The 22837-nt window shown below is 33.1% G+C and overlaps 1 protein-coding gene across 1 annotated transcript in view; it reads left to right on the forward strand.

The window, feature by feature from the left end:
• LOC108909318 (Niemann-Pick type protein homolog 1B) overlaps positions 1 to 22837 on the forward strand; it is a 63784-nt gene that overhangs the window by 33852 nt on the left and 7095 nt on the right. Inside the window, exons 17-22 of the mRNA XM_018713631.2 lie at positions 146 to 284; positions 1131 to 1294; positions 1460 to 1727; positions 13179 to 13360; positions 16589 to 16820; positions 21560 to 21673. Coding sequence (XP_018569147.1) covers positions 146 to 284; positions 1131 to 1294; positions 1460 to 1727; positions 13179 to 13360; positions 16589 to 16820; positions 21560 to 21673 — 1099 coding nt within the window. The remainder of the gene's footprint in view (positions 1 to 145; positions 285 to 1130; positions 1295 to 1459; positions 1728 to 13178; positions 13361 to 16588; positions 16821 to 21559; positions 21674 to 22837) is intronic.

Below are 22837 nucleotides of genomic sequence, written 5' to 3' on the forward strand. Positions count from 1 at the left end.
GTATATTCACTTAAATTTTTATTTTTGAATTTAGAAAATTTACGCCTACAGAATAAATTTGGCTAAAAATATAGTACCAGGAATATATTTATTTCATTAATTTTTTTAACTGAAAAAATACGATTCACCGTGTGAATTATTACAGGTTGCCAGTGCGATATATGATTTTACTGATTTTTACCGTAACATTGAGTTTATCCATAATGGTAATACCAACAATTGAGCTGGGTTTAGATCAAGAACTTTCCATGTCCGAAGACAGCCATGTCCTGAAATATCTTCAGGCAAGTAATATCCAATACAATATAAAACTAGATGGCGTATAAAGTAAATTTGAAACATTTCTTTTAAAATTATTCTTTTGAGTTGATGTATTTTTTTACGAAATCCAAAGATATTGCAAATGTCTCTGAAAGTCTAAATTTATAAAACGAACGAAGAAACTGTTTGTTATAACATTTTTCAAATGAAAAACCACCAATTTCTGTGACGTAGAGCTGGCACAATTTGTCCGCTGGCCTTTGCTGCCGATAGAGTCATCCGCGCAGGTTTAGTGTACGTAATGGTAAAAAAACAGCAAACAATTCATACTAAGTATATAATAACATTTTTTGTATGAACGTCTATTGCTATATCAATTACTTGAGCATATATAATTATTTCAGAAAATGTATTGTCCATCATTAAAATTGTAATTAACTCTAAATATTAATTTTAATAATTCCTGTGCTAAAATTCATATAGTTATATTACATGAATGTTAGGTATATGTATAGGTATAAAATAAAAACCAATCTTCGGGGGTCATTTTTGAATAATATCATCAGACAGCATTTGAAAATCTATGTTCAAATTATAATTTTTATGTTTTTTATTTATACAGTACAATTTACATATAATTGAGACAAAAAATTATGTTTATAATTAAATTCATATCTAATAATTTTAAAAATTATTCTGCAAGTAACTTTAATGCACTAGTTACGTTTGATTAAAAAAAGAGTATTTCCTATTCGTGAAATACTTTTTCCGTTTGTGAGCCATATTATCACTTATTGGAAAACATACTTTAATTAATTTTTCCTTTAATCTATAACTAGTTATAAATTACGTATGTTATTTTGGTTTAGTTTATGAAAGCGTTAATGAATATTGGTGCTCCAGTATATTGGGTAACAAAGGGATCAATTGATTATTTTAATCCTGAAATTATGAATAGAGCGTGCAGTGGAGTAGGTTGTTCCGAACATTCAATCAGCACCCAATTGTATATGGCATCGACGCAATCGAACATGTGAGTAACCATTTTAAACTATCTATTTAACAATTCGGATTCTAATATATAAATGAATAATACTATTCTCAATATATCTACTTTTTTAATTATGTTTACTTTGTTTTTAATAAACTTTCCCATTCGGGAAATCAAAAAACACATACGTATGTAACTCATTTTTAGGACATATCTTGCAGTACAAGCAAATTCTTGGTTAGATGACTTGAACGACTGGAGTGACTCAGAAAACTGTTGCAAGTATTTTAAATCAAATAGTTCTTTCTGTCCTCATAACTATCCCACTAGTTTATGTGAGACATGTTATTTTTCACGTATAGAAGAAAAGGAAAATTTAACTAGGCAGCAGTATTATAAGAAATTTTTTGCCCATTTCCTAAATGACAATCCGGATCCTAACTGTGCTAAAGCAGGACATCCTTCCTATGCGGGGGTAAGTAGGTCTTTTAGGTAAACATTATACGGGGATAGCAATTATAAATGTGAACCCTCCTTATTTATTTTATTTTCAAGTTTATAGAAAAATACTAAATAAGATAGTTGTAATTATGTTGTAGCAAAAAATTTAATATCATGATTAAAAATTCTACCCAGTTTGTGATGATATTGAATTATGTGTAGGGCATTCTCATTAAGCGAACGAATATTATTTCTTAAATGGATATCCTTCTGGAATCTGGAATCTGGAATTATGGGGAGGGTAGCAAAGCTACAGCACTTAGGCCTCATTGGGCCCCTTGTACATCCTCCCATTGGAGAGATCAATCCACTTGAGCCGTCAACCAACGTATTACAGTGAAAAAGGTGGTGACGTTGCTCAGGGGGGGTCTCTCTAATATAGGCCATTGAAGGCCAGTGTTCTCCCAACATGGACTCTCTTGTTGACGAGACGGCAGTGCATTCACATAGTAAGTGCAACACCGTTTCGTCTTCCTGTTCACAGTCCCTACAAAGAGGTGTTTCACACTTCCCCATATTGTAAAGGTGTTTCCTTAGCCAACAATGTCCAGTTTGAATACCTGTCACCAGGCGAAGATTTGACCTAGACATAGCCAAGTATTTTTTGGCTGTGTCTTTGCTAGGATACACTAAGAACTCCTTAGCAAAGTGACAGCTGATTGTTTCATCCCACCGTTTCATAAATTCTTTGTGGGTGTCTTCCTTGATAATTCCAACAAGTGCCGACAATGGAAGCACACTGGAGGGGGCGGGTCGAAAAATGTTGAGGCCCGATGCGCTCCTGGCTAGCTTGTCAGCTTCTTTATTGCCATAGCACTGCTCGTGTCTCTTTACCCAGCATACAGATATGCTGTTGGCGGCCGAGGTCACAACAAGTGCTTCATGGCATTCCCATACTGTCCTAGTCATTTTCTTATGATTACGCAAGGTCACTAGTGCTTGTCTACTATCCGTGTAGATTCTGATGGTTTTGCCCGTAGTATGCCTGCGGGCAATTTCATTCGCGGCTCTGGTTATGCCTGCTAACTCCGTTTGTACAACGATAGCATGCCTATCCATTGCCCACTGATATCGGATGTGCAGGGATCTATCGATATCCATCTGCAGATGGTGGAAGAAACCCCTCTCTCCATGAGAGCCGAAGTTGATTTTGGGAAAGGACGTTTTGTCAAACGCCCCTTCTATATCAATGAATACCCCCAGGGTGGACTCCTTGGTGTCCAAAGATTTCTCGAATGGATATCCTTATTTTTGTACACAGAAATCGAATTTTTTTATACGAAATTTAGTATGCTTCTAGATGTTGAACCAACTATTATTATAGTCCAGTTAGAAAACCATAGGCTGCTACAATTTTTTTGGAAGCCAGTTTTTAGAAAATTACTAGCCAATCTCATCAATATTATTTAAAACCCCCTCTATCTCAAATTTCTTCAGTTTATACCTAACACTAATTACAAGTGAAAATCTAGGAGATGTTAGAAATTTCTGAAGATGGAAAATTAGTGAATCACTGATATTACTGACTGTTACTCGTAAATAATAAGAAGATTCTCCTACTACTACTTTACAGAAAATCAGTCATAAGCAGGTGCTGATTCCGGTTACTTAACGACTTATAAAAAATCACAGCAGGCCATAAATTATAAACTCGATCATCATAATTGGTTCAGCAAGTACATCTAGAAGGACACTATATAAATATATACAGGGATGGCCAAAAGTACGGAATAAAATTCATATCTTTTGAATGAGTTAATTTTTTTTTTAAAACGCCGAAACACGTTAACTGATTTTGATTTTTTCCCATCTTTCGGTTATATAATAATTAATTTTTCTTCAACCCCCTAACCCCCAGCTACCCCTACTTTTTTTTCAAATGGAAACATAAGGCATGAGGGGGCTCGTTGAAAAGCTTATAGAAAACCGAATCCAGCCATACCAAATAAACAAGTTTTATTTTTTCAATAGCAAGGTTTTTAGGGTTGTATAAAACACCTACTTAACAAGTGAAATAAAATTTAATTATCTTCAGTGTTATCCTCCATGAATTTGCACAGAATAAAATAAAGAATTTGAAACTGTACCTATCACTGCTAACGCAAAAAAGATATATTTTTTATGTTGCGTTTTTTTGGCACCACTTACTTGCCAGGCTTTCTGGTTAATTTTTCGCTTTAGTTGTAAATTGGAGTTCGAAACGTTACTATTGTGTCAAAATCAAGTTATTTACTGAATTGCAATGGTATTGTCGGAAAGGCAACGCATCGAAATCTTGATATTGCTTGGATGTGGAGACAAAATAAGAAGTCAGGCTGAAGTGCGCGATTTATTTAATGCGAAATATCCCGAAAACCAAATCTCGCAAGGGACAGTTAGTAAAATATTTCACAAATTTGAGGAACACGGTACAGTACAGACTTTGCCCAAAACTGGACGGGCACGTGCTTTGAATGAAGAAAAGAAATTAGACATTGCATTAGAACTTGTTGAAAATCCTCATACTTCAACTGTTTCATTGGCCCGCAATCACGATGCTTCTCGAACTGCAATTCGAATGTTTCTGAAACAAGAGAAATACCACCCCTATAAGGTATGTCTTGTCCAAGAGCTTTTGGAAGACGATTATGATAGGCGATTACAATTTTGTGAAGAAATGATGAGACGGTGTGACGACAATAATGGTTTTCAACGAGACGTACTTTTTTCGGATGAAGCTACGTTTTATTTAAATGGAGTGGTTAACAGGCACAACTATCGCTTTTGGTCCCAGGAAAATCCACACTGGACATGCGAATCGCATACGCAGCATCCACAAAAAGTTAATGTATGGGCAGGTATCATCAACAACAGAATCTTGGGCCCATTCTTTTTTGAAGAAAATCTTACTGCCGCACGCTACCTGGATTTCCTAACATTTGACCTGATACCTGCTCTAGCTGTGATTTTCCCTCATGAAATTGATCCAGATATACCGAATGAAAGAATTTGGTTCCAACAAGATGGCGCTCCCCCACATTTTGGTATTGATGTTCGAAGATACTTAGATGAAATGTTTCCAAATCGCTGGATTGGTAGACGGGGTACAGTTGAATGGCCGCCAAGATCCCCCGACTTAACACCCCTGGATTATTTTCTTTGGGGATATTTGAAAGAAAGAGTCTACCAGGACAGACCGGATAATATTGAGAATTTAAAGAACAAGATTAGGGCGGAGATGCATAATTTACCAGCTGAAGTCATTCAGAATGCTGTGGACAGCTTTTACTATCGTCTTGGAGAATGCCAAATAGTGAATGGAGGACATTTTCAGCATTTGCGACATTGAGTTTATTTTTGTAAATTATCTAGTTGTTTCAATTTCTAAATGAAAAAAAACTTGTTATTGAAAAAATAAAACTTGTTTATTTGGTATGGCTGGATTCGGTTTTCTATAAGCTTTTCAACGAGCCCCCTCATGCCTTATGTTTCCATTTGAAAAAAAAAGTAGGGGTAGCTGGGGGTTAGGGGGTTGAAGAAAAATTAATTATTATATAACCGAAAGATGGGAAAAAATCAAAATCAGTTAACGTGTTTCGGCGTTTTAAAAAAAATTAACTCATTCAAAAGATATGAATTTTATTCCGTACTTTTGGCCATCCCTGTATATAAAAATATGTACCACAAAATAATTTAAAGAAGTAGGTATCCTTTTTCTTGACGGGCCACACTACATGTCACATTTCAACAGAATGTTTTTTCGGGATTACAGTGATATAATATATTTGATTGGTTTCCCTATAATGGTAAGGAAGATATGGAACATGCTATAAGAACCAAACGACGGATCAGTCTTTTTCTAAGAGATTGTACGTTACACTTTATACGTTTCAATAGCCATTTCTTCCTTACCAAGAAATTAAACCTTATATCACTACTATACTATGTGACAATATAGACGTGTCAAAAATAGTATCTATATACTTTATGCTTATCGACAGAAAGCGGCTAGTTGCACTTTGTTCCCAGGTAAATACGGCATAAATATTTTTGTTCTGAATATAAAGGCATATAAATTATGAAAACACATTTAACTTTCTTTGATTTGACTTATTTTAACACTTATTAAGACGTTTGGGTCAATCGTTTCATTTTGCCTTCAGGATTATCACGTCTGTGTTTTATCATCAATGAAACAACCTGTATAATTGGTTAAAAAGAGACTTAGGCGACTTAGGCACAGACAAAATAAGTTTAGAGTAGATATGATATCCTTCTAACTCACACATAAACCTATCAGCCCATTCACCACTGTATTCTTAAAAAACTTTCTGTTAAATTATACCCAATATACATATTTTTCCTTTGGTAATGTAACCGCTTCTATACGAGTACGTTCAGTTTAATAAAATTAGAAATAATACAGATATAATTTATATCACAGGGTGATTTTAAGTCCATATCATAACTCCAGAAGTGTATTTTTAAGATCTGTCTAGGTTGAAAAATCTTAATGAACAAGCTTTCGAGATCCATGGTATTCAAATTTAAAGAATGTATTGTGTGCAGCTTGATAAGACTTGGACTCGCGGTTTAACTGATTAAAGGCAATAATTTGCTGAATTGGTATACACTTATGTAGGGATACCGGGAGGCACTGTAGTTAGATACCCATGCATTTTTAAACCACTGAAGTTTGTAATTGTATTTTAAATAAAAAAGACGTGTGATCCATTTTGTTTGAAAAACGAGTCATTTTCAAATTACTGCTTGAATAAATTCACCCAATACTATGTATTCATTTCACAAAAAATATTTACAAGCATTTTTTGCTCTTAAAACAATTTTGAATAAAATCCCATTAACAATTCAAAATATCAATGCCATCGAAATTTAAAATACTTATGAATGATTGCAGTGTGATGGAATTTTGAACAATATATTCCTGTGTGGTAAGCTCATTTGAATTAAAGAAAGAAGAAGAAAATAATGTGAACATGATTCATTATTCGACTAAAATGAATACCTTTTTTCTTTGAAATATAATCAAATGCCCGTAATGAATTTTGAGAAAACTCAGTGACACAGTAATTCTGGGATTCTTAGTGACAGTGCCTCTTGACAGCTGCGACACGGATTATACTTAGTTTAATCGCAAACCAAGCTTCCGCAATCTATGTAAAATACGTTTAAACATATTTGAAAAAATATATTTTTTTAAAGGCAGCAGGGTGCCAACGTCAGAAGGAGAGCGGGAAGCGTGAGCTGAAAGCAGCAGATGACGACTGGCGATGCTATCGTGCGGTAATGAAATTCCGACTGCATAACAGCACAGAATTAAACACTATTCTGTGATAATAGTAGGGTGCTGCCGGCTGCTGACGGCAGCAGCAGTGACGGCCTTTTTATAGATATCTTTTATAAAGGAGAAAAAATAAGAACGAGCATGAAAGTGGAATTGCCAGTTGGTTACATAAGCACGAGCAAGCGAGGGAATAGTAATTATATATTAGCAATACATTTCTATTATTGCTACATGGAAAATTAAGCTATTTTTAATATACAATGAGCGGCAAAAGTATGAAATATATTTATTTAAAAATCAGATGTTTGTTATTTGAAAAATCGCTCGGACCCGTCGAATTATATTTTTAGTTGCGCATTTTCTGAAGCAATTTTATACAGGGTGGCCCAAAAAAATTTATGAAATTAAGGCCAACTTTTTAAATGGAAACCCCACTTTTTTGTATTTTTATTCAATTCTCCATGGAATTCTGATCATTTTTTATGTAATATAACCTATACCTATCTTTAACTGTTTTCGAGATAATGGCGTTTGAATATAGAATAAGGAAAATTTTCAAAAATTACCCTGAGATTTACCCTGCTGGTTTTAAAATAAAACCATGTTTACTTTTCCATCTTAGATTTGTGTGGTTCACAGAAAGGTGCTTCAAATCAGAAAAATCCATAAGAAATAAGTGGTTCGGTGCTAAAAATTTGCGAAATAACCTGGCTCCTAATTTAAATAGTGACATTTAACAAAATCATATTTTATACAATAAAATTATGCGTTTTTAATTAAATTATACCTAAATACCTCACTTATTTTTTTACATTCAAGTCATTGCGTCCTAATGATCAAAATAAATCACCGAACCACTTATTTCTTATGGATTTTTCTAATTTGAAGCAACTTTCTGTGAACCACACAAATCTAAAATGAAAAACTAAAGGTGGTTTTATTTTAAAACCAGCAGGGTAAATCTCAGGGTAATTTCTGAAAATTTTCCATATTCTATATTTAGATGCCATTATCTCGAAAACGGTTAAAGATAGGTATAGGTTATGTTGCATAAAATATGATCAGAATTCCATGGAGAATTGAATAAAAATACAAAAAAGTGGGGTTTCCGTTTAAAAAAGTTGGCCATGATTTCATAACTTTTTTTTGGGCCACCCTGTATAAATGAAAATTGCTTCAGAAAATGCGCAACTAAAAATATAATTCGACGGGTCTGAGCGATTTTTCAAATAACGAACATCTGATTTTTAAATAAATATACTCCATACTTTTGCCGCTCACTGTATATTTTAAGTTTAACATAACTAGTGAAATCTGTATTAAAATTAATACTGTAATCAGCTTGATTAAAACATTTACAAAAATTTTTGAGTATGTAACTATGTACTAAATAATTCACAGAAATAACTATTTTCTACTATTTTCTAAAGTCATTTGCCTAAGTCAAGTTTAATTATCAAAAGATAAAAGTAAGAAAAATGTCTACGAATAGAACAATTAGGTAAAAAAATAATTTGAGAAAAAATGATTAGACTGCTGATATATGAGAACTTTATAAAAGTTTGCTAAATATTTTATTTAAACTATTGTTTAGCTCTTTCAAGTCAATCAAATAACAATATCAATAAATCAGCATCACACCAGTATTAGTATAAAATTTTATTTTTACCACTTCAACAATGACAACTACAACAACGACAACAATATGTTTGTCGTTTATTTTATATAGTCATGATGAAAGTTGTAAAGTATAATTTTGGTAAGGTCTAAAATCCAACGTAACTTAACTTGCTTAACTCCAACGCTTGCTTAACTTAATTTTGAGCCTATTCATCTCTACGATTACCATGTCTTCGGTGAAAATTGTTAATCTGAAGAAATTTGGTATCGGGATAAAACCTTTTGCCCTGTACCGATTTTTCACTATCTTCAGCGTAACGTCCTTATGTTTTCTCACGTTCTCCATCGTGTTGTCAATTCCCGTGTTGTTCATTAATTTAGAGACATTTTTTTCAACTGTGTCAGTTGCCTCTTTATGTAATTCCGTATTTAAATTGATATATATTTGTAGCCTAACCAATTAGTTGAATTTTAAAAATTTGTGGACTTCACTCCATAAATCGATTCGGTTGTCTGTAATGGATAATGTAACCTTTTTTCATAAAAAGTGTGGACAATAATTCTGGTTGATTACCGATGGGAGAACCATTTATTCCAGACATGGGGTAAATTTAAAGTATTCATGAAGTTCAGATTTGAACTCAATGTTGTTTACGACACGATACTTATTAGTCCAACCAAATTACACTTAGAGAAAAAAAAATTGTTACCTGGACTTTTATAAGTGGAAATGGTAAAGGGGCTTATAATAAACGTAAAAAAAATAAATGCGTGAGCAGGGGCGGCGGAGGGTTGATTTGGGGGGTTGAAGAGGGGTGAAAAATGGTATCATTGAGATTTCTGGCGAAAGTTGATGTCAAACAAAAAAGTATCCAATACAAAAGTTATAGATCATGAAAAAATCTACAACTCTTGTAGAGGGCACTTTTGAAGATAACCTCAAAATTTCCGAGAAAAATGCGAAAAACAGGTTTTTTTCTTTTTTTTCGTTTTTTATTTCTCATTTCCGCAAAAATAATTTAATTTTGACGAAACTTGGTGAAAGTATACTTTCCTGTGTCTTAAATAACCACAATTTTTTTTAGATAAAAAAATCAAGAAGTTTCCGAGATATTCATATTTTCCGGTCTGAAACACTTTTTTTTCAAAGAAAAATTCTACTTAAAAAAATCATCGTACAGAGTTCTGCCGGTAATCATTTTTTTCGTTTTGACATATACTTTTTGGTGAAATAAAAAAAATTGGAATCGCAGTTCAAAAACATGCTCAAAAATGCAAAAAAGAAAAATGACTCTTGCAGAAATGAGTTTTTCAGTAATTATTGTTGATAGTTTGTTTAAATTTAAAGAAAATTCAAAAACTGATTACACCATTCGATTGTACGGAAAAAATACAAAAGAAACTGTGTCTCATTGTTTGACCCGAAATTTTATTTTTGTACAGTATTGCTATAAACATAATATTTTTTTTCGTAGGATCGATTAATGTACTTATTTTTTTTAACTTTGAATTGAATTCATAGATGTATAAGCGACTCTTTAATTAAATTATGTAAAATTCAGATTTTTGCTTTCAAAATTTAAAAAATATTTACAAAGGATATTTACAGTTAATAATACTAGGCGAATCTTGGTCTTTTTGGCAGCCTTTTAACTTGAACTTCATCGTCCGATCCTTCATTAGAACCCAGTCTTCCTGTTCTTCAAACGTTTCTTTGATATCACTTAATTCTTCGTTTAATTGATCTTCCGGGTTCAAGCAAAGACTGGGCTTCTCAATTTCATGTGAAATGTCTTCGGAATCACTGAAATTTTCCGAAATTTTGTCAACGTTCAAACAATTGTCCGAACCATGACATTTTGTACATAAATCTGTACATCGCACTCCATGTTTTCGACACCCGCATCTATTACCGTTGGTAAAACCTTTTTATGAGACTAATGCAGAATCAAAAGTCATTGTTCGAAATGGTTGTAAATTAATTTCGTCTATTTACAAATGCACAAATGATAAATTATCTCTGGATGATTTGAGATTTCAGCAATACAAAGTATTAACTGCAAAGTCTACTTTTAAATTAGAAAAATTACCACCAACTGTCGGAGCAGCTACACAACACTCCTATAGAGCATACTTTCAGCTTCAGACGTGGCTTGGAAACAAAATAACTGCAACCAAGTGGGGCTGGAAAGAAGTAATTGCGAATAATTCCAAAATACTCATGCCTCGCTTTACAGAAGTTTCAGTCGTTCCTGAAGATTTAATAAAAACAATCTCTTGCAGCTGCGAAACCAGTTGTGACGGTAATAGATGCGGGTGTCGAAAACATGGACTGCGATGTACAGATTTATGTACAAAATGTCATGGTTCGGACAATTGTTTGAACCTTGACAAAATTTCAGAAAATTTCAGTGATTCCGAAGACATTTCAAATGAAATCGAGCAGCCCAGTCTTTGCTTGAACCCGGAAGATCAATTAACCGAAGAATTAAGTGATATCGAAGAAACGTTTGAAGATCAGGAAGAAACCCAGTTTAATGAAGGATAGGACGATGAAGATCAATTTAAAAAGTTGCCAAAAAGACCAAGATTCGCCTAGTATTATTAACTGTAAATATCCTTTGTAAATATTTTTTAAATTTTGAAAGCAAAAATCTGAATTTTACATAATTTAATTAAAGAGTCGCTTATACATCTATGAATTCAATTCAAAGTTAAAAAAAATAAGTACATTAATCGATCCTACGAAAAAAAATATTATGTTTATAGCAATACTGTACAAAAATAAAATTTCGGGTCAAACAATGAGACACAGTTTCTTTTGTATTTTTTCCGTACAATCGAATGGTGTAATCAGTTTTTGAATTTTCTTTAAATTTAAACAAACTATCAACAATAATTACTGAAAAACTCATTTCTGCAAGAGCCATTTTTCTTTTTTGCATTTTTGAGCATGTTTTTGAAGTGCGATTCCAATTTTTTTTATTTCACAAAAAAGTATATGTCAAAACGAAAAAAATGATTACCGGCAGAACTCTGTACGATGATTTTTTTAAGTAGAATTTTTCTTTGAAAAAAAAGTGTTTCCGACCGGAAAATATGAATATCTCGGAAACTTCTTGATTTTTTTATCTAAAAAAAATTGTGGTTATTTAAGACACAGCAAAGTATACTTTCACCAAGTTTCGTCAAAATTAAATTATTTTTGCGGAAATGAGAAATAAAAAACGAAAAAAAAGGAAAAAACCTGTTTTTCGCATTTTTCTCGGAAATTTTGAGGTTATCTTCAAAAGTGCCCTCTACAAGAGTTGTAGATTTTTTCATGATCTATAACTTTTGTATTGGATACTTTTTTGTTTGACATCAACTTTCGCCAGAAATCTCAATGATACCATTTTTCACCCCTTTTCAACCCCCCAAATCAACCCTCCGCCGCCCCTGCTCACGCATTTATTTTTTTTACGTTTATTATAAGCCCCTTTACCATTTCCACTTATAAAAGTCCAGGTAACAATTTTTTTTTTTTTCTCCTATAAATGAGTTATTTCGATCGGTCTATATTGGGTTCGTCTGTGTTGTATTTTCTTTTCAGTAACTAAAATTCTGTCAATGTCCGTCAGTAATTCTAATGTATTCGTAATTTTCATTACGGCATCGAAAACCAGACCCATTGAAGTGTACTAATGTAGGGGATCCACGTCAAAAGTATTTAAACAATTTTCCAGAAAATTTTCAAAAATATGTCTACAAAAAGTAAAACGTCTCTATGTAAGTTCGAATTTTCCACCAAATTGTCATTATTAAAATTTATCTTCCAGATATTAGTCGCGTGTTTTTAATCACTGTCGGACTAATCTCGTCCGTTAATTTGTTGTAAAAATCATATTTTGTCGGTAAAGTCGTCTTTGAACTTTTCGCAAACAATTTAAATTATCATAAAAAAAAAACTTGATTGCAATGTGATTTGTGATGCATTTCTACTCATCGTCGAGATAAGAAGCCAATTTCTCGATTTTATCAGCAATGAAATGGAATGATTTAATAAATATTAACTATTATTATTTCACATAATTCAATTATAAAACTGCATTTTAAATATAAATACCTCTACTAACAGCAAAAACTGATCACTGACGGCATTAATAAAAGATTGTTGAATTTCAAGCAAACGTTGATGATAACGTTAGCATATTTGTATCTACTTAAGTTATAAACTTTCATTCGGGGCGATTTATGTATTTTGTAAGTAATTTGCTATAAGTATTGATCTGAACCTAATTTTCACATGCATGCACCCAGTTTTCCCCTCTGATGTCGGCATCCCGCTGCCTCCTCCAACAACTTTTTGAGCATGTAACTTGGTGTCAACTCCTAATGGACAGGTGGCCAAAGTAAAGTCATTCTATCACTGCCATACTACTGACATGGATTTAAGATAACCCCTATATGTATTTGAACACATGTACAATATTACTAATATTATTGTTCTTATTATTTTATAGTTTATAATTTGTTTTCTAGGGAATAACTTATTTATCCAACAATGAACAAGAAGCTGAAATATTATCCTCAAGTATAATGTCATACCACACGGTAACAAAAACTTCGAAAGACTACATTGAAGCTCTAAAATATGCCCGCTATATAGCTGATAATTTGACTAAAACTATTGATGTCCCTGGAGTGGAAATATTTCCGTACAGGTAAATGATTAAGTAGTTGAACAAGGACAGCGATAGCTTAGTTTATTCTGTCTTAAACTTAAATTACTGTCACTGCAAATTCGAAAAAACTACCCTACAATCATAAATGATAGTAATTTCATCGACATTAAGGAAAAAATGTTTACAAAATGAAAGTTGATCAAAAAAGTCACCTAATATTACTGTTTTTAATTATTTTAACTCTTCCAAAGAGTATTGTTTTATACTGTGCTCTCTCTATACAGGCTGTTACAAATTTGTTTCTCACTATAGGGATCTCGGAAACGGTAAGAGATACAAACTAGCTTAAATGGGGGCAAAGTTGCGTAATCAGGGTTAATGACTAATTTTCGAAAAATTTGAAAAAAAAACGAAATTTTGGAAATCCGTTTTTGTTTCATTTCAGCCTTGTTTGAGGTGATATTGAAAAAAGAACACTTTCTCATGGCCACTTTTTGCCCTCTATCGAATGGAATGATCAATTTTTATATGTAACGTTTCGTCTCTCCAGGACCATCGTCAACTTCATTTTTTTAAATTCGACACTAGAAATTTTATTACATTTTTTTGCAAGCCTTCATGTCCCTCAATACTGTACTGCCTCAGCCCAAACTAGAATCAGACGTTTTGTCTCGAAAAATTCATCTTCAGTGTATTCGTTTCAAATTTATCTAAATTTTTTATTTAGACTTCTTTGTTTATAGAATTATCGTACACTGTAAGTGTCGTTAGACCCTGTGAAATCCATCTAGTTATTTAAACTATTACCAGCACGCATTAAAATAAAAATTTATTAGAGTTTTATTCCCGTGTACATAGTTATTTCTAGGCTTCTTGAGTGCTCAAAATTCAAACAAATTTCGATATATTTTTTTCAGGATATTCATACAAATACATCTGACATGCTCTGTCACAGTTGCGGTTACAGATATAATATATTCCGATAATATTACGCTGATCTTCATTTTCAACCTTTGCCAAACCGAAAATGTTTTTGAACATTTACTGAAATTTTTTAACGATTGGCGTTTTGGTTGTTCATATGCATTTTTAAGAATTGATTTGTCATAATAAAATTAAAATTGTAATAATGTTTTAATTTTATTATGACAACAACTTATTGAGTTATGTATTATGTATTGAGTTATGATCAAGTGATGGTAATAGTTAATAATAATAAATGTTTTATTGTCACGCGTGGTGGTAATAGTTTAAATAACTAGATGGACAAGGTCCAACGACACTTACAGTGTACGATAATTCAATAAACAAAGAAATCTAAATAAAAAATTTATATAAATTTGGAACGAATACACTGAAGATGAATTTTTCGAGACAAAACGTCTGAATCTATTTCGGGCTGACAGTATTGGGAATCATGAAGGCTTGCAAAAAATGTAATAAAATATACAGGGTCGTATTTAAAAAAATTAAGTTGATAATGGCCCTGGAGAGACGAAACGTTATATATAAAAATTGATTATGCCATTCGATAGAGGGCAAAAAGTGGCCATGAGAAATTGTTCTTCGTTTTTCAATATCACCTCAGACAAAGCTAAAATGAAACAAAATCGGATTTACAAAATTTCGTTCTTTTTTCAAATATTTCGAAAACTAATCATATTACCCTTGATTTTTTAGAGGCATAATATTGGTCCCCTGATTACGCAACTTTGCCCCCATTTAAGCTACTTCGTACCTCTTACCGTTTCCGAGATCCCTGTAGTGAGAAGCGAATTTATAACAGCCTGTATAGAGGAATGTTAGAAGTTCCTTAAAAATCTTAGTGTAGAACTCGGTGTAGAACATGTAATGTAATTAATAGTTTTTTGAAAAAATAAAAATGAAAAGTCGTCTTTAAAATAAATATGTATGATTTTTGAATACAAAACTTGTTGAAAACCGTTGAATTCACTGTATTTACATCTAACGTAATATGTGTATTCTAAACAGGAGATCAACTAGGCAATGTTATCGGTGTTACGCAGAACTCTGATATTCTAAAAATTTATATGAAATAGGGAAAAAGTTAATTAAATAAGCATTTTTAATAAGCTTTAAATGATACATCATCTTTTCAAGGCAGACTAGATGCCGTAAGTGGACTTAGCAACGTTTGTCAATTACCAGTCACTGATTTTGAACAACCAAAGCTTCTCGAATCATATCAGGGATGAAACATCCATCACTAGTTAGCCACAATCATCACCATTGAATTTCTGCTAGCGCTCTACCGTTCAACTTGTAGCATTCAAACAGTTAACATTCCAAAGTCCAACCATTACTTCTTCTTGAAGGTTTTGATGACAATCACCATGGTAAACATCGAAGAGAACCTTCATTTGATCTTATCATGGTAAAGCGAAAAAACTGTCTACTACGACTATAAAATTCTTCCCCCTCGTAGTTTCACCAAAGTCCATGTGGATTCGAAATCATAGCTTTTTTGTATCCGGCCAAGGATGAAGAGGCTCCTTGATAGGACTGGATGTAATTGAAACACTATTGTTGCAGAGTTTACCTATTATTTCGATGTCCTTACACATTCCAAGTCAGAAAAAAATGAAATTAAGCTTTTCATTCAACGAATTCTAGAATAATCACGGTGTAGACGTTTAAGGATGTAAATGTGAATAGCATATTCACCAACAAACAAAAAGTTATTATTGATTGTAATAGACTGCTTTTGATATGACATCAGCGTGCGGTCCATTTCGTTCTCATTGTGTCATGCATTCTTTCTTGACTCGATTTAATAGCTTCTTATGTGTTGGACAACATTTATTAAAATATATTTTTTATCTTTTCATTTTCCTTTTTTTGCTTAACCTTCAAATAGCCATCCAGTCATAAACATAAATGTGCCAGAAGACATGGCATTCTCAGAACGACTGCTATGATCCTATGATCACTACATTTCTGAAGTGAAGAGACCAAGTGAAAGCAGTATACTTCGTAGTATAAATTTGACAAATATACAAATCGTTTTGAGCTGCTTTCTCGTATAATTAACAAATGCGCCGATAGATGTGTACTTGCTAAATGACCAGTCCAACAAATAATGTCTACAGTTTGAAGGAAAATATAACTTATATAATTTTTCATAAATATCATTTTTCCTAAAATATTCGCCCGGAATATATTTTGTTAGTATATTAGAAAAGATAGACCCTCTACAGCATTTATTTAGTCAAAACGTGATCCTTACCTACATTTTTTATGTTTCAGTGTGTTTTATGTATATTACGAACAATATTTGACAATATGGATGAATACGATAGAATCTTTGGGTTATTCTTTGGCTTTAGTTTTGGTGATAACATTTATTGTTACTGGATTTAATATTTTTTCATCATTAATTATAACGGTAACTGTATTCATGGTTGTACTACATTTAATGGGGATGATGTGGATATGGAATATCACCTTAAATGCAGTCTCTTTAGTAAACTTAGTTATGGTAAGTGAACGTCATGTGTTACTATTGATGACTAATAAAAATGCATATTATATTGCACATAACATATAGAGCAGTTTTATTGTATTTATTTACTTGTGTATTCGAAAAGGAAGTAAATTTAATTGCAGAAATGTTTTTTGTCAATTTTTGTATACTAGATATTGTTTTGGTTTGATCTGAGGAAGATTTGGTTCAATATTTTACACTTAATTATTTCTTACCTTGTATAATTATAATATAATAATTATAATTGTCTGAAACTATTTATATCAGTGACATGGACTTCTAGGGACTTTGGTTCTATTTAAATAAAACAATCATTTTTTCATGGATGTTGGCTCTTGATCAATGAGCACTGTCATCATTTTATAGACCGACACAACCAGTTTGAGTTTTGTCTCAGGTAGAACTGTGCCATGGTAGAAAGAATAAGACGAATTACATATGCAAAGGATGTTTTATACATAATATAAAAATAATATAAAATCTGAAATTACAATTAAAAAGAATTATAATGGCAGAATACCAGGAAAGTTCCTACCTGAACTTTTACTAAGAAGTTCACTATTACTGTTATCACTGAGATTGAGATTTCTATTATTCTACTGAAACTATTGAAAAAAAGTTCATTGTAAATGATGCTAAATTAAGTTAACATTCCTGTTTGAAACAATCTTTTACATAACAGCCCAAATTAATTCGATGGGGCTTAAATCTGAGTAGTACAGCAGAAGCCGTAAAGCGCCATGTCCGTGATGATTTAAAATTTTGATTATCACAAAAATTTTATATGCCCGTTTATTTATTTTAATTAAATTGTACAAGGCATGTAAAGTATGCTTCGATGTGTTTCATTTCCGCTTTACTCAAACCCATATTAGGACTTCTTCAATTTGAGCATTGTTGTAAGGAGACTAGCATACTTCTTGGCTCTAAATAGGGAATAACAATCACTTTTTATAATTTTCAATGTTCATGTCATTATGATAGTAACCATTCTTACAGTTGTAAGTGTTTACTGGGTTCGAATCCATTATTATTTGCAGCATTCAATATAATGTCTTTGATCTTTTGAAATTGGCCGACATAAACCATTATTTGTGCTTTCAATCCATCCACTATTATGCCTATGAGAAGAATGAATATGTTTCGTCTCATGAAAATAAAAGGCTTGTTTTTTTCTCTATAATGTTTCATGCTTCTTAACAAATAAAGTCGCTACAGATGAATTTCGGGTTTCTTCATAAGTTTTCTGTTTCTCCATAAGTTTTAACCCGTCGAAATTTTATTTTTCTTGGGAAGTCTTTTGATGATTTCTCGAATAATTATTAAGTATAAATTTTTGGTGAATCCTTTTAGTGATGGGCGTCATCTTCTCGGATATCCGTATATATGTTGAAAAAGAGCCATATCCAAGTTATCCGAGCCAGACTTGGGGGCTGACTTTTCCCTTTTCTTAATTGGTGTTAAAAAGCTTGATTTTTCAGATTTTTCACCATTCGTAACAGCATTCATTTCCTGAGCAATGTTTTGAACGCTTCTCTTGCTTATTTCTTAAGTTCCTGAACAGAACGATTTGGATCAGATTCACACTGCATACAATATATCACATTTGCTATCACTCTTTGTGACTGCCTTGTTAATTTTTTGTCACTTTCGAAACAAATCCTTTTAAAAGTCGTTTTTGAAATTTTTATATAGCCCTGAGTACACGATCTTATTCCCTCGAACGTAGATGTATAAATACACTTCTGAAGTGTTTCCCTTAACGTTTCCACTGAGCATTTGAAGGCGGAGCTAACTCAGACGCAAACTTATTATGACATATGATGTCATTGGATTCACAATAAGAGGTGATATTTACCTAATTGTTTTATTATACAACGAAAATGAAAAAATCTTTCTTAATTTTTTTAATATAATTTATAATTAATGTCCATTGTGACGCATTTTGATTCTTTGTATTGATGTTAAAAATTTTTTAATTAGGGTGAATATTGGTAAAAATAAATATAGCCTTCGTTTAACGAAAGATGTTAATGGCATTTAAAAATGCTTTTCGCCATTTATTCAAGCATTAGAATGTCTCATTTTTGCTCGCGCATAAATCTTAAATCAAATAATACACGTTAATTTAAAGGTTTTATTAATACTTGAACACATATTTACAACCTCGTCTCTGAGTGCCTCTACCTACCATTGATTCTACAAGGAAGATACAATTTGTCGATATAGTAATGCCTTTAGTAGGACCCCTTAAGCTTTTTTTGTCTAAATTGGATATCTACTTTCCCTTATACCCTCCTCTCAATAAAAATTTGGTTTCTCTTCATATGGATAGGTACTGAGTTTAAAGCAATAATTAAAAATTAAATACCTACACAAAAGTGGTTATAAGGCTTTCATAGCCCTTGCTGATATTTAAAGTATGATGGTTTTTCGGATTTGATGTTATGCCTGGTCGGAGTCAGTTACAGAATTACATTCCTCTTCCTTAGCCTTACCTTGAAACCTTTGACCTGCTCTTGTTGTTCTCGGGCTAGAGGCTGTGGAGGCAGACTCGCTATAAGAACCCTTAGGCTCTCCCTAATGTTAATTTCGGCTCTTATTGGTCAGTTCTTCAGGCAATGGTGATCCTCTGGGACGTTCTGTAATGGCCTCTGCAACTGGTCACATCCAATGTTTCCAGCATCTTCAGTGGTGACTGCAAATGCAAAGTATGAAGGCAGGCCTAAGAGTTTTAATAGTGAGTAGTGAGTCCGCTCTCACAGAGCCTAGCCCGGGAACAAAAACAGCAGGTTAAAGATTCCTAGGTAAGGCTAAGGAAGTGAAAGGTGAAGCAGGAATTTAAAAATTTTTAAATGGTTTTGTGAACACAGAAAAAAGTTTGAGCAAATTATCCATGCAAATAAATTAAGAAACAGGAATAGTAATATAAATTTTTAAGAATTGTGATTTTTGCGCAATTTTTTCATTGTCTCACTTTTATCTCGACTGACCCTAAATATAAATATAAAATGATGGTAAAATCCTTGATCAAGAGTGAAAAGCATCCATGAAAAATGATTGTTTGTTTATAACGAGCGTTCAAATAAAAACGTGGTCGAAGTCGGCTCTGACACATTGGACGTAGGGAGTAGCTTATAGCGACCAACTTAACCTCATTTCTCAACGAGCTGTATAGCAGCTGTCAGTTTCAATAACGTTAATGACTATATAACTTTATTTTAAAGAATAATCGTGATAACAATAACAAACAATTAAAGGAGCTGCGGAAAGTGTCCCCCTCCTTGTTATAACAATAAATTAAAGCAGCTGCTGAAAGTGTCCCCCTCCTTGTTCCAAGCACTTTTCACACCTGTTCCTCAAAGAATTAAAGACATTTTCTAAGATGCTCGGGGTATTGTTAATTTCACGAATCTTGTCTATAAGTCGAGCCTGCAGATGGTTTAAATCAGGAATAGGCAGTTCAAAAATAGTGTTTTTAAGGTAAGGCCACAAAAAGAAATCACACGGCGTAATATCACATGACCTCGGTGGAAATTCATGTTCAGCATTGAGACTTATTAGTCGATTTTGGAAAACTTCCCTCAACATATTCATCGTCTCGCCTGCCGTATGTGCCCTTGCGCCATCTTGTTGAAAGTAAAAGTTTGTAATTTCGTTTTCTTCCAGCTGGTTAACAAAAGGAGCGATAATTTCTTCTCTATACCTTTGCGCAGTAAGAGTACCATTAAAAAAAATAGGTCCATAAATCCTCCTTCGATTGAGAGCACACCAAACTCCAATTTTTTGAGCGTGTAGAGGGCCCTCGACAAAAAAGTTATCTGGTTTTTCAGAAGACCACATTCTCATATTCTGTGAGTTTACGTAACCACTTAAATGAAACCAGGCTTCATCAGAAAAAAAGGTGATATTATGAAGTTCACCGTAGTTGTTTAAAAACCATTCACAAAATACAGCCCGTCGCGGAAAATCAACTTCATGAAGTTCTTGCTGACAAGTTAAACGATAGGAGAACAAACGCAAATCTTTTTTTAACACTGTGTGGCAGGTACCGACTGATACTCCCACCATTTGTGATAAAACACGTACAGAAGTTCTTGGCGCATTTTCCATTATTTGTTGGACATTTTCTTTTAATTCTTCAGTCCGCTTTTTAGGTCGGCCGCTTCCTTCTTTTCTTGTTACACTGCCCGTTTCACGAAAAACATTAACACAACGCTGAACTGCACTTTGAAAAATTTTGTACTCAACAACGCCGGGAAATTGATTTTGAAATTCTATGAAACATTCCTCAATAGAATACTTCCATATTCCATCAATCTTGCGTCCATTTCTAAAGTAGGACTCTATGATAAACACTTTTTGTTCTTGAGAAAACACCATTTTAAACGCTTTTTAAAACGAAAATATTCAAATTGATAGCGGCGATATAGCGCTTTGACAGATGACGTTTAAGTTCATTTGCTATACGCTACGCCCTACGTCCAAATTTTCAGAACCAACTTGACCACGTTTTTATTTGAACGCTCGTTATATTTTTTGTATTTATAAAGAACTAGGAGCATCGAGTCTTTCATAACAAATAATTGGTCCAAACACTATTTTAGACATTATTTGTACATGGCACTTAATTTTTTAAGGGTGAGAAAAGAAAATTAAAAAGTTATGTAAACTAATATGGTGTATACGAGGTTCATTAAAGATGATTATATTAGAAAAAAATGTATTTTCAGAGTGTTGGTATTGCTGTGGAGTTCTGTGGTCACATTGTCCACTATTTTGAACATTCTTCAAAGCAAAATGCTTTAGAGCGAGCATCTGATTCTTTAGCAAATATGGGTATTTCGGTAAGTTGTCTACTATATACGTATTACGTAAATGATTTATTTGTGTCATTTTTTTGTTTCATTGGGTATTTTGCAATTTCAAAATAAACAATTAGATAAATAAAAATCACGTCATTCTTAACCTTAATAGACACGTCGATGCAAAAATGTGAAATGAGAATTTGGATGCACATCATCGAATTTACCAGTTGGGTTAGCTTTAATTTCCTAAAGGCTTGGTCAAACATAGTCCAGGCAAGTTAGACCAAAATCACCCAGAATACGGAAATTTTTTTCTGATCGAGTTGCGGTTTTCGGCATTGTCTTCGGAAAAATATCAGGAAAAAAGTCTATGTATTACACTTTGGGGCTGGATCGAAACTGCATTGCGGGTGGATAAAGTGCATCTTGGAGTGCATCAATTTTTCCGAATTTTCAAAAAATGGTAAAAATTGAATAAGAGTTGTAGAAATTTGTGTGCACGAGTTTTCGAAGTCGGAGATTCCGAATCTGACCCTGAAAAATATGCCCAACGGCCCTAGAGCCCCCCAGGGGGGCAAGCGGGGAGCCTTCTGTAAAACATCGAATAGCTGAGTAATTGCCTTCTAAATCCCCACTCGGGGGTTTTTGGGGTCGGGGATTTCGATTCTGACACAGAAACTTATGTCCGACGACCCCGGGTTTTCGGGGTCGGGGATTCCAAATCTGACACTGGAAAATATCCATTAATCTTAGCTTGTCTATCACTGAGAAACATTGTCTTAGAATTAGAGAAATCCTGGACAAACCGTTCCCAAGAGACACATTTCGATAAATCAAACAAATATTCCTTAAAACCGAAGAATATTTCATGGATCATGGATTTTCAAAATAATCTCTTGGGTCCGTGCGACTGCGGATAATGCATAACAATTAGGCGACAAAATCCGATTACCGACAATGCAGATCTTGTGGGTGCAGGAAGCATGGAATTACATGCACAATTGCATGTACAAATTGTTTTGGAACCAACTGTTCCAATCCTGAAATAGTCGAAAATGTAATAGATGATAGTGATGGAGACAGTGATGGCAGTACTGATGATGAAAATTGTGATTGATAGTGAAAGTGTTAGATAAACATATGATAGTAGTTGTCTCACTAATTGCCTTGCAAATAAAAAGAAAATTGGTTCTCAGAATAAAG

Source organism: Anoplophora glabripennis, unplaced genomic scaffold (genome assembly GCF_000390285.2).
Source record: "Anoplophora glabripennis isolate ALB-LARVAE unplaced genomic scaffold, Agla_2.0 scaffold234, whole genome shotgun sequence".
Lineage (NCBI taxonomy): Eukaryota > Metazoa > Arthropoda > Insecta > Coleoptera > Cerambycidae > Anoplophora > Anoplophora glabripennis.